Genomic DNA, 12,951 nt, shown 5'->3' with positions numbered 1-12,951 from the left:
TTCCTACCCCTAGGGGGTGCCATTCACACTGCAGACATGGTTGATGGAAGATTGGTTATGATGGTTTTACAGCTCTTGGCAGGAAAGTGTTTGGTTCTAACAAAATGGGTATATTATGACAGTTTACCAGCAGATAGAAATAAATGACCTTGAAGAATGGGTCCCATTTTCCAGTGTGCATGCTAGAGTTAGCTCATGAGTTCATGTGTGCGCAAGTGAATTGTAGACGTCCTTCATAACCTCACTCATATCACCTTCCTCTGAAACTGACCTTCCTGGGATACCCTGAACTCCTTAAGTGAGATAAACTATGCCTAGAAATGCCTCTCACAGAGCATTTAGTTGGGCACCATCAGACTCATTTTGGTATTTCCTGCATTTACTTGACCACAGTAGACTCAGCCAAATGTGGTGGATGTTTAATGGGAGCTGAGTCAGTTAAACTAGAAAAGATTGGAGGCAAAAGATAAGACTCCTTAAATTTGAAGAGACACTGGTAGAAATATTCATTTTTTTGGATATCCTCCCACTCAGGGTATTTGCTGACCTGACGGGCTGCTGATTAAGATCTCCTGTTCCTCTTTCCCCTGAGTCCTCACCGTATATTCTGATTGCTTTCACGGAGACCCCCTTCCTTCTGCCCTCAAGTGCAGCTCCTATCTGAGGTGTTTCTAGAATCCCTCAGAGACCAATTTGAGGGTCGGAAGCTGGCTTCAGCATCAAGAAACACACAACTCCACATGGAAGGTATAATTATGGGCTGTGCTTAGGAAGACATTTCATGTATACTTTCAGGGACAGTTGTGAAAGATCTTGGCTTTTCCTTTCTTCCCCCCACCCCCCCTCTATTTTGGTGTTACGTGGGATCCCGAGATGAGTAAAATATAATTCTTAATTCCTGTGCTCAAGAGGCAAGTCTCATAGAGAAGATGAATTATGCTTTCGGGTATTTACCACCTCAGATAGAGAGTGGGGTGTGCCAAGAGAGGAGTATGTTTACACTTTGGATACAGAGCAAGGAGAGCTGCTTTGCAAGAGGAGAAATTGAGCAAGGTTTTACGGAGGACATGGCCTTTTGAGTTCATCCCTGAAGGCCAAGTAAGATTTGGGTTTGCAGGGTAGGGGAGGTGGGGGAGGAGAGCGCTGGCCAGAAGAGGAGACTGTATAAGCCCAGGTGTGGAAGTAGCAAAACACAAGACCTAAATGGGGAAGGGCAGCAATTTTTCTAGCTTGCTTCTAGTTTTTTCTATTCTCTAACCTTATTTATAGATACATTCATCGGATTCAAGTTTGTTTCCGAACAAGCACCCCGAACACGTAATTTAATTGCATAGACTTGAGGAGAGGAAATGGTTGCTCGATTAGGGTTTCCTGTGGTCCCTCAGGGGGACCTCATTCCATTTCCACTCCCAGGGGAGGCTGTGGCAGTCTTGCTGTATCCTATTCAGTCCAGTTGCTTTTGGAAAATTGCCTTTCCCCTTCGGCCTTTCCAAGTGAGTACTCACAGGAACTTTACCTATTAAGAGTATTTTTACCCAAGGTCTAAAGTGGGTCAACTCTTCGCTCTGTAAGCAGTCAGAAAGCAAGACATCATTTGGAACTGGGAATCAGGGTTGGGCCTCTGTCCAGCTGCAGCCTGTCTGGTTGCTTATTGGGATTAGAGATGGGCCCACTTCCTTTTTCGGGATTGGTGATGGTGGCGCTTCTGAAATGGGCCTGTGCTTTCCCGGCAGGGCGCGGGCCGACCAGCGGATCACCGAGTCACGCCAAGTGGTGGAGCTGGCGGTGAAGGAGCACAAGGCTGAGATCCTTGCTCTGCAGCAGGCCCTCAAAGAGCAGAAGCTGAAAGCTGAGAGCCTCTCTGACAAGGTCAGCGCCCATCCCTTCTGCCTTTTAGCAGGACATCTTATCTCCCCCTTTTAGAAGGCATGCTCGACCCACATTCAGGTGCAATCCACGGTCAGCATATTTCACGAACACACGTTTACTCCGTTCCATCAAGTCGCAGGGTTAGGCTCCACACAGGACACCCTGGGTTGGCGAGAGCGTGGGAGGCATGGTGGGGACTGGTGTGTCCCAATCTGTCGGTGACTTCTTAACATCTGCCTGTCTGGGCGCCTGAGGTCTGGATTCTGATCTGGCCACACAGCTCCCTCGTTTTCTGGCACCTGATTTCTAGATTTAATCTCTGGGTTGGTTGCTGGATTTAATGTCGAGCATTCTTGGGAAGTGCTCAGTGGCAAGGACTAATGCTCCTTCCATTGCTGTGATGGGTAGGCAGCTCAGCCTCTCTCTGTTCCAAGGCCAGGGGCATGAGAGGGTCTGATGGCCACATGAGTCCTTGGTATTTTATATTGGAAATATGCATGTCCTGTCCATGTAGCACGCCATGTTATGTCCCCGTGTTCTGGAGGTTTATCTAAGTCTTGAAAGAGACTTCAAATAGATGCCCCAGTGTTCCAGATAACAAGAATGAAGATCAAAGAAATTTCATGTATATACCCAGGTTCACACACACGCACTTTTTCACGCACACAAACACACACATAAAATAAAGCAAGAATCTGAATTTCGTGTTTGGTATAACTATTTGTTATTTCGTGATTATAAAAGTACCTATTTGGGGTCATTGTGGCAGATCTAGAAACCATAGAAAAGTAAAGGAAAAGATGACTGACAATCCACCACTGATCTATTAGAATAAATTTAGATTCTTACTATGTAAACAAGTTTACATCTTTAAAAAAAACAACATAAAAGTAGGGGCTTTTCCTCAGTTACTGAATGTTTTTTGAACATGTAGTTCTAAAAAAACCCTCAACAACACAGAAGTACCTATTTAATCATTTAATCATTCTACTTGTGTTGGAACTTTGAACTTCTTTCAATTTTTTTTGCCATAGTGTTATAAAGAACACTATGATGAACATAAATCTTTATGAATATCCATGATTTTCTTACAGAAATGAAATTTCACAGAAATAAAATTATTGGATTCAAGGCTAGAGCTTGCCACTCAGGGACACTCTGGAGTTCCTTGATTCTGGCTTACTATTTTTTTTATTTTTTACCCATGAGGAAACTAAGGATATTATTTAGAGGTAAATGAGCCCTTTTGATTTAACTTGAGTATCTTTTTCTGTTTGATGGTTCTTAGAGTATTCTATAGCAAAGTTCTGCTCATCCTTTAAGACTCCAGACATTGGGGCATGTGGGTGGCTCAGTTGGTTAAGTGTCCAACTCTTGATCTCAGCTCAGGTCTTGATCTCAGAGTTGTGAGTTCAAGCCCCATGTTGGGCTCCATGCTGAGTATGGAGTTTACTTTTAAAAAAAACAAAACAAAACCAGACTCCAGACATTGATATCATCTTTTCTTGAAACTGGTAATTCAGGAAGAATTTCTCTTCTCCATACCCCTCTTATCAAAAATTTTATGTGACAAAGCAATCCTTGTTTGTGTATATGTCTAGTTATGGGCTACTCTCTGCCTTTGTGACTTTATGTAAGATTCTTAAGAGAGTTCATCCATTCTTTCATCCCAAGAGCCCCGATATAATGCTGTGCAAATAGTAAGCATTCAACATTTGATTATTTAATTAAGCTCAGCCAAAGTGATCATCCTTGTCTTAGAACTTGTCATAGCTATTTATGTGACCCATTAGAAATAATACTATCCCCATATAAGGCTTATCTGTGACATGGACCTTTGTGATATACTTTGAGAAAACAATATTTATTTATTTATTGAAAGATTTTATTAGAAAGAGCACACGCATGTGAGAATGAGCATGAGTGGGGGGAGAGGCAGAGGGAGAGGGAGAAGCAGACTCTGTGCTGAACGTGGGGCTCGATCCCAGGACCCTGAGATCATGACCTGAGCCGAAGGCAGACACTCAACCGACTGAGCCACCCCCAGGTGTCCCTAGAAAACAATATTTATATTCTGATCTTCAGAACTTGATTCTTTACCTGTGAAGGTTTGTGGGTATTTGCAAAAGTCATTAGCATCTAGCATTCCTAAATATGATATTATGGCCAATTTTTCCCAATGCCCAGCTCAATGACCTGGAGAAGAAACATGCCATGCTTGAAATGAACGCCCGAAGTTTACAGCAGAAACTGGAGACTGAACGGGAGCTCAAACAGAGGCTTCTGGAAGAGGTGAGTACAAAACACCTGAGAAGTAGAGCCAGGTGGAATTCTGAAGGTGAAAATATGTTGTGTTTAGGTGGTCAGATCCAGATCAGACGTTCAAATTTGGAAGTTTGAATTTTCGAGGAAGAGTAAGGTAGTCACTTAATACTTTTTTGAAGGTATTTAACACGTTCAAAGAATGTGTCATGAAGGCCAGAGGGTCTTTGTCACTTGTATCCCCCCACGTGGTGCTTAAAAGAATGTTGAGCACAGATGAGTATGTGCCAAATGGAAGTTTATTAAATATACGAGTGACTGAATGTTGAATTAAATTGTTGTTTTAAGGTTAATATCTAAAGTATATTAAGTTTTCAGGCTGATAAACATCTATGCAAATTAGCTTCATGCACAGGGCAGGGACTTGATCAGATTTATGCTGAGTACTAAATTTCATGAAGACTTTTGCTCATTCATTTAATTCAATTAAAAAAAACTATGCCCTGCCTTTGAGACACGGAATGGAAAGCTCAAATTGGTCTCCCGAACCCATCCCTTATATTATTTCCTGGACCTTTTAACAGAATTCTGAAAATCTCTCTTTAAGTTGATGACTACTTCCCACCCCCAACCAAAGCCCTCCCTTATGTGTTGAATCACTTATGATTCTGCTTTGTTCATTAGAATTGACCAACGAGGACAAATATACTTTATCAAGATATTTAATGAGAAACAGGACTCCAAGAGTGTTCTGTTTAACCCATAGTGAACCTGATAGTTCAATTAACCAGAATACCTATTCTGGTTCGTTGAGGTTTTATTATATGATACCTCCCAAGGGACTGTGCTGATAGAAATAATACTGCTAAACTATTAACTTTGAAAAGTGTGGTGCAAATTTTGCAGGTGAGTATGAAATATTTTACAGAATGAGACCTGAAAAAAAAAGGGTGGGAATTTGGGAGAGTTCTGGAGGTGGATGGTGGTGATGGTTGCATAACACTGTGCATGTCCTTAGAGCCAGTGAACTGTCCACTTAAGAATAGTGAAAATTGTAAATTTTATGTATATTGTATCACAGTAAAGATTTTTGCAATAAAATTAATTATACACACACATGGGTGGGAAGTTCACCAAAGGCAGCGTTAAGAACGCTGTCATAGGGGTGCCTGGGTGGCTCAGTTGTTAAGCGTCTGCCTTCGGCTCAGGTCATGATCCCAGGGTGCTGGGATCGAGCCCCACATCGGGCTCCCTGCTCAGTGGGAAGCCTGCTTCTCCCTCTCCCACTCGCCCTGCTTGTGTTCCCTCTCTCGCTGTGTCTCTCTCTCTGTCAAATAAATAAATAAAATCTTTAAAATAAAAAAAAAAGAACGCTGTCATAAAAATTTAAAAATCTACCTGGTGGTCAAGTAGAGAATGATGGTCTTTTATCTGGAATGAATAGGCAATGTCCCCGCTTTAGGCACATGTTGGAAACAGAACAGAAATAATCAATGATCTTGCCTGTCCTATTTTCCTTCCGAAGAAAGAGAGTTGGCTCTGACAGCTCAATACTTTGGTCCAAGGTTACATGGTGAGTCAGTGACAAGGCTTGGAATAGCATACTGGGATCCTGATTCAGTCCCCTCTTTCTCACTTCTAAACGACACGAGAACATTTCCAGCTTCCCAGTCTGTACCTCACAGATAGATTTTTGAGCACAGACATCTGGCTGACATGGAGTTTGAGGCAGATTTCACTGACAGTTGAAACCATTATGAAACAAAGAATGATATTTATTGTCCAGGATGTAGCGAGGATCCTTGGTCGTGGTGTGCATTTTATAAGCATGTGACCAAGGGCTTAACCTGAATGTCGTCTTTTTTTTTTTTCTGAATCATTTTTTAAATGTAAACACCTGACTAATCATCATCACAATGAAAACATAAAACATTTTCATCATCCAAAAAAGTTCCCTATGCCCCTTCTAGTTGATACCTTCTGACCCTGGCCCCAGGTATCCACTGATCTTCTCTTTGTCACTACCGATAGCTTTTCTTTTCTTTTCTTTTTTTTAAGATTTTTATTTTTATTTTTTTATTTATTTGACAGAGAGAGCACAAGTAGGCAGAGCAGCAGGCAGAGGGAGAGGGAGAAGCAGGCTTCCCGCTGAGCAGGGAGCCCAACGTGGGGCTCGATCCCAGGACCCTGGGATCATGACCTGAGCTGAAGGCAGACGCTTAACTGACTGAGCCACCCAGGCGCCCCCGATAGCTTTTCCTTTCTAGAATTTCTTAGAAGTGGGGTCATAGTATATATACTCCTTGTATCTGGATTCTTTATTTTTTTTATTTTTTTAAAAGATAATTTTATTTTAGAGAGTGTGTGAGTGGGGGGAGGGGCAGGGGGGAGAGGGAGAGAGAGTGAATCTCAAGCAGACTTCCCAGTGAGCATGGAGCCCAATGCGGGGCTCCATCTCATGACCCTGAGATTATGACATGAGCCGAAACCAAGAGTCAGATGCTTAACCGACTGAGCCACCCGGGCGCCCCTGGATTCTTTGGTTTAGTTGAGCATGTTTTTGTGGCTTATCCTTGTTGATGAATGTACTAGCAGTTCATTGCTTTTTATTGCTAAGCAGTAATTTATTGTATGGGTATACCATAACTTATCCACTCACCTGCTGATGAACCTTTGAATAGTTTCTGGTTTTTAGTTATTATAAATAAATCTGCTATGAAAACTTGTATGCACATCTTTGTGTGGATATGTTTTCATTCCTCTAGGAGGAGCATTGCTGGGTCACATGTGTATGTTGATAACAAAGTGGTTGTTCCATTTTGCAGTTCCAATCCCATAATGCTTAGTATTGTTTAGCCTTTCTCGTGTGTATATTACAGTATCACATTGTGGTTTTAATTTGCATTTCTTTAATAATGAAAGATGAACATCTTTTCATGTATTTGTCATTCATATATCTTCTTTTGGAAAGTGTAAGTTCAAATCTTTTGGGTAGTTACTTCTGAGTAAAGTTGTTGAAGATTTCTTCATACTACTCTTTGTCAGATGTATGGATGCTGGATCTTTCAGCCAGTTTGTAGCTTGCCTTGTCTTTTAAAACAGTGTCTTTCAAAGAGCAAACGTTCTTAATTTTTATGAAGTCAAATTTATCAGTTTTTAAAAATGGTTTGTGTTTTCTGTGTCCTATTTAAGAAATCTATGCTTACCCTAAAGTTGCAGATATTTTCTTCTCTCTGTACTACAAGAAATTTTATAGTTCTAGCTTTTATATGTAGGACTAGGATGTATTTTGAGTTGATTTTTATGTATGAGAGGAGAGGTTTGCTGTTTTCCATAGAACTGTCCTGTTACTCCAGTACCATTTGTTAAAAGACTCTTTTCCTCATTAAATTTTCTTGACATCTTTGTCACAAAACCATCTACATGTTTATCTTATTCCATTAACAGACCATCTGATTATAACACATCTTGAAATCAAGAGATATTATCGTGTGTGTGTGTGTTTATCATGATAAGTGTACTCTTTAATGCCCATCCCCTATTTCTCCCATCCTCCCACTCACCTCCCCTCTGGTAACCATCAGTTTGTTCTCCATAGTTAAAGAGTCTGTTTCTTCATTTGTCTCTCTCTCTTTCTTTTTTTGTATTTGCTCATTTGTCTTCTTTCTTAAATTAACCCAAGTGTCCTCTTTATTAGGTACAGAGACTTGTAAATGGGGCCAGAATCACAGTCTCAGAGTTGGGAAGAGTTTTTTATGTCATGGAGCCCAGATTCCCAGCCCTTGTTCCATTGTCCCCTTCATCCCTGCCCTTGGCAGACTTTGCTAATGGATATCTCTCCCAAATCTTTCCTCTTGGGCCCGAAATGGCTTTGGAAACTTTTTTTTTTTTTAAGATTTTATTTATTTGACAGAGAGAAAGATAGCTAGAGCAGGAACACAAGCAGGGGGAGTGGGAGAAGGAGAAGCAGGCTTCCCTCCAAGCCAGGAGCCCGATGTAGGACTTGATCCCAGGACCCTGGGACCATGACCTGAGCCGAAGGCAGATGCTTAACGACTGAGCCACCCAGGCACCCCTGGAAGCTTTTTTGACATGGCCCTTGATAGCCACTATCAGTCCGTTGGAAGTAATGCCAAAGGTGAAAGTCCATTTGCAAATTCTGGTCAAATTAACCTCATGTCTAAGGCAGACAATCCCTTCCCCAACATTCCCCACCAGTGGGCCTGGTTGAACCTCGGCCTGAGTGCACAGTGCCTGTGGACCTCCCAACCCAGTTTTTCCAGCAACTTTAATTCTCAGAAAGTCCTGTCTAATTTCCGTTAAAGCCTATAACTTCCAACCAATGGTTCTATTTCATTGAAACATTTGAAAATAGAGCAGTCTGATATTTCCAACCAAAATAGGAGAGTAATGCTGACTAATGATCAAATTACTTGAGTAATAATTTTAAAATGAATGTTTCATTAGCAATTGCTGTGTGCCAGGTGCCTTTCTGAGTACCTTCCATGACTTGGTTCCTACGGCCTTTGTGACAGTTCTATGAGAAAAACTACTTCTATTATCTCTGCGACAGTCAGTTTGATACCAACGTCGCTCTCCCACTGCAGACCGCCTTCCCTTTCCTAAGAGAAACATTTCAAGTCCCTCCAAGTTTGAAATGTTCTTTTCTGGTAGATTTATCTTTCCAAAGAGAGTTTCTAGAAGTCTGCATGGTCTGAACAACATAGAGTACAGCGGGACATCTCCAGCTCCATTCCAGGCTCTGTAAGCCTCTGCCAATTACCCACTGACCTGTCATATCGCCACCAACCCTTCCATAAGGTGTTTTTGTTTTTCTTTAAGATTTTATTTATTTATTTGAGAGAGAGCACAAATAGGGTGGGGCAGGGGAGGGACAGAGGCAGAAGGAGAGGGAGAAGCAGACCCCCCACTGAGCAGGGACCCTCCCCTCCCCCTGCCACACAGGGGGCTCCATCCCAGGACCCCGAGATCATGACCTGAGAGCCGAAGGCAGACACTTCACCGACTGAGCCATCCAGGCGCCCTTATCAGTTAGTGTCTTTAAAAATCCCATCCTTTTAGGGGCGCCTGGGTGGCTCAGTCGTTAAGCGTCTGCCTTCGGCTCAGGTCATGATCCCAGGGTCCTGGGATCAAGCCCCACATCGGGCTCCTTGCTCCGCGGGAAGCCTGCTTCTCCCTCTCCCACTCGCCCTGCTTGTGTTCCTGCTCTCGCTATCTCTCTCTCTGTCAAATAAATAAATAAAATCTTTAAAAAAAAAAAAAATCCCATCCTTTTGAACTTTCTCTGGTTGGTTTTGATCCATCCTTTGAGCCACCAGGGTTGTCAGGTGTTCCGGTTCTGTGATCCAGTTCCTTGGTGCGTCCTGCCAGTCTCCCGTCACCCTTGTGAAACTCTTGGACAGATGAAAGCACAGAGCTAATGCTCTCCTTTCAGTCTGACACTGACCCGTGAATAGCCCCCGTTTGCCTCTCTCTGGGAAGCAGGTAAATGGTTTTGAAAAGCATTCCACCGAGCAGCAACCTGCCATTCTCACTTGTTTTTTTATTATAGTGAATAAGCAGCCTATTTCTTGGAAGGCTAATGGACAATTGATGTGTTTGTTCTAGAGAAATATTTTGGGCCCGGCTGTCACCAACCCGATTCTTGTCCCCAGCTCCTTATTCTCTGCTTCCTGCCTAGTAATTAATGTTGTCCTAAAATAGTGGGAAGAAACTAAAGAGGGTAATTTGCGAAAATCACTTGCGCCGTAGGGGACTGATAGCTCCCTTTAAGAGGTAATCTTAGCTGTTTTCTCTGCTCCCCCCTCCCCATATTTTAGGGGTTTCTGTGGTTTGATTCAGAAATTCCAGGTTGGCATACAGGGCAGGTGATCTCTGGTTGCTGACAGTATCTCTTGCTTTACAGAGGACTAATGCGGGGAGGCTGGGAGAGGAGGTCGGCATGGGGAAGACAGCTGGGCTAGGGACAGACGGGCGTAGGGAGAGGGGAGCCTGAACTGGATGGAGGGAAGGGGAGACAGAGAGACTGCTAAAACTCCTTGAGCATCTATGGTACTCTGGGTGTGGCGCTCAGTATATCACCCAATCAGGGGAGACATTGTACCCACTTTCAGGTGAAGACACTGAGGCTTCTAGAGGCAATATGAGCTTCCCCTCGGGTTCTATGACCGATACGTGTTAGAGTCCTCATTTACACTAGGGTCCGTAGCATTCCAAAGCCCACGTTCGTTCCACCACACCGTGATGCCTCAAGGAATCCGCTTCCCCTCCAGAGGAAGGGCTGTTGAGGAGTAGAGATGGAAAGAAAAACAAAACAAAGGTGGAGGGAAGCGAAATGGGATGAAGAGGCAAGTTCTGAGGTTGTTGGTAGCTCTTGGCCTTCTGGGGCGGAGAGCGTGGAGATTTGCCACTGCCTGCTGGGAAATGCCCGTGGTGGTATTTACGGCTCTTCAGGAGCTCTGTCCTTGAGTCTGCAGAGAGTCTAGGCCACCACAGGAGGGGATTTTAGGGCCACCTCCAGGGTGGTTAGATTGTCACGCTGGGGTTGGATGCCATCAGGCGGTGTCTCCTCAGGGTAGCTGCTCTCTCCTGCTTTTTTAGAAACAAGCATTTTAGGAAGGAGAGCCATAAAACCAGCATCTTTATAGCCCGCTTTATTTTCTGGTTGACTTCCATTGTAAAAATTGGAGGAAGATTTCCAGCACAAAACTATTTCCAAAACACTAAAGTAATTCCGCCCCCCTCCCCACCCCGGGTTTTACTGACTCTTGTGCTGAGTCTGGGCTCTTCTCTTCCTTCCTCCCCACACTGCAAAAGTATCTCCTATGATTGTGGCTATTTGTGTCCTGGTTGGGGGTCCCTCACCCTGACAAGGCGCTCCTTAAGTTAGAGGTGATATGATTCCCCTTTGTGCATCCACAGTGCCTGAACAAAGTGGTTTCTTGTGGTAGCAAATGAGACCTTAAAAAGCAAAGCGAAGGACAAATTGGAGCTTAGCTGTCGTTGCAGTAATTCGCAGCATCTTTGATGTCAATTCACAGGGGGGCAATGTCCTTAATTGTAACTGACTAGAAAGACAGACACACCAGCCTGGCCTTCCTCTTACAGTGGGGGGTCCTGTGACTTGCTGGCCGTCAGAGATTTCTGGGCAAATTCTTTTTAACTGTGCCCATGCATCCATCTGGGACAGAAGACGGAGATGATTTCAGAAGCCGAAATTTGGCGCCGTGTCTGCAATTAGTTTGGTAACAAGAACAGTGGGGCAACGAGTTGTATTGTCTGTGGTATCGAGACTCTCTTTGGCCTTTCTCCCCACTAGCAAGCCAAATTACAGCAGCAGATGGACCTGCAGAAGAATCACATCTTCCGTTTGACTCAAGGGCTGCAAGAAGCTCTGGACCGGGCTGATCTGCTGAAGACCGAAAGGAGCGATCTGGAATACCAGCTAGAAAACATTCAGGTGAGAACCAGCAAAGGAAATTTACTTAAAAATTGTCTGCAGAGGCAAAGCATCATGGCCAAAAGCCATCTGGTGAAAAGTTCATTTTCTTTATACTGTGTATTTTTGTGTGTTTTCCCCAAGATTTCATTATGAAAATTTCCAAACCTTCAGAGAAGTTGGAAAATACCTATAATGATCAGCTCTGAGATTCTAATATTAACCCCTGGCTTTTTTTTTTTTTTACACTTTTCCATATACTTATCCATCTATCAGTCCTTTTTTTAGTTTTGTTTTTGGCCATAAGAAAAGGACTAAGTAAGTAAATATTGGCCCAGTGTGGTCTGTGTTGAATTTTCATATGCTAGTATCCTCATGACCTAATTTTTTTATGTTCTTAAAGTACCACATTTAAAAGCATCCTTCTTTTGAGGGCTGAGCTTATTTTTGTTTTTATGAATTTTTAGGTTCTCTATTCTCACGAAAAGGTGAAAATGGAAGGTACTATTTCTCAACAAACCAAACTCATTGACTTTCTGCAAGCCAAAATGGACCAGCCCGCTAAGAAGAAAAAGGTGGGTCCTCGTGTTTGAAAAGTGGGGAGTTTTTGCTCGGTCATTATGATTCATTAAATACCGCTGTGATGGATAATTATAGAAACATCAAAGAAAACAAAACGCACATTCTCTTGTTTTATATTGGGTTGAAAAGAGGTTTTGAGGTAGTCAGAACAGTCCTTACAGAAGGGATGTCGTTAATCAAGTCTGTAACACACTACTTTGTGTTCATGGCCTTTGGTGCCTATCTCTGATAAGGGAATGATTTTTTTTTTTTTTTCCCATTTCCTAAGCAGCTGGGGTGGGGGTGACAGCAGAGAGAAAGGTTTATATGGATGTCATTGTACAAGACTCCAGAGGGATTAGCAGGTCACAGGTACAGGACTATAGAGAGACTATAGGTCATGCATTTGGAATTCAAGAGAGAGAGAAAGGGGTTCTCAGTTCTATCGAGGGATTCTCAGGGCACATGTACGGGACTCTAGAAAAGACTTGAAATTACGCAGCCCAGTCCTTTTGATTGGCAAAGGCCTGTTTGGAGACCAGGAACCAGGGAATTGAGGTGACTTGCCTACAGGGCCTGTCTGGATAACTAGGCCCTCCACTGAGTGCTGCTTCATCCCTTTAAAATTATGATAGACAAACAAATGAAAAACTATGACCAGAAAGAAAAAAAAAAACCAACAACTATGGACAGGGTTCTATGTAGATGCACCTGGGAAGATTTTTACTACACCTAAAACACGCTTCCCTAAACCACCGAACCCCAACCTCCCCCCCCCCCCCCCCCAACCCCCCCCGCCC

The 12,951-nt window shown here is 43.1% G+C and overlaps 1 protein-coding gene across 1 annotated transcript in view; it reads left to right on the top strand.

Moving 5' to 3' along the window:
- CIT (citron rho-interacting serine/threonine kinase) overlaps positions 1-12,951 on the top strand; it is a 162,954-nt gene that overhangs the window by 124,301 nt on the left and 25,702 nt on the right. The window contains exons 27-30 of the mRNA XM_035017121.1: positions 1,734-1,869; positions 4,057-4,161; positions 11,471-11,611; positions 12,058-12,165. Of these exons, the coding sequence (XP_034873012.1) occupies positions 1,734-1,869; positions 4,057-4,161; positions 11,471-11,611; positions 12,058-12,165 (490 nt within the window). The remainder of the gene's footprint in view (positions 1-1,733; positions 1,870-4,056; positions 4,162-11,470; positions 11,612-12,057; positions 12,166-12,951) is intronic.

Source organism: Mirounga leonina, unplaced genomic scaffold (assembly GCF_011800145.1).
Source record: "Mirounga leonina isolate KUSES-001 unplaced genomic scaffold, KU_Mleo_1.0 Mir_171, whole genome shotgun sequence".
Classification (NCBI taxonomy): domain Eukaryota; kingdom Metazoa; phylum Chordata; class Mammalia; order Carnivora; family Phocidae; genus Mirounga; species Mirounga leonina.
The sequence above is the reverse complement of the archived record's forward strand: the minus strand, read 5'-3'. Positions and strand labels throughout refer to the sequence as shown.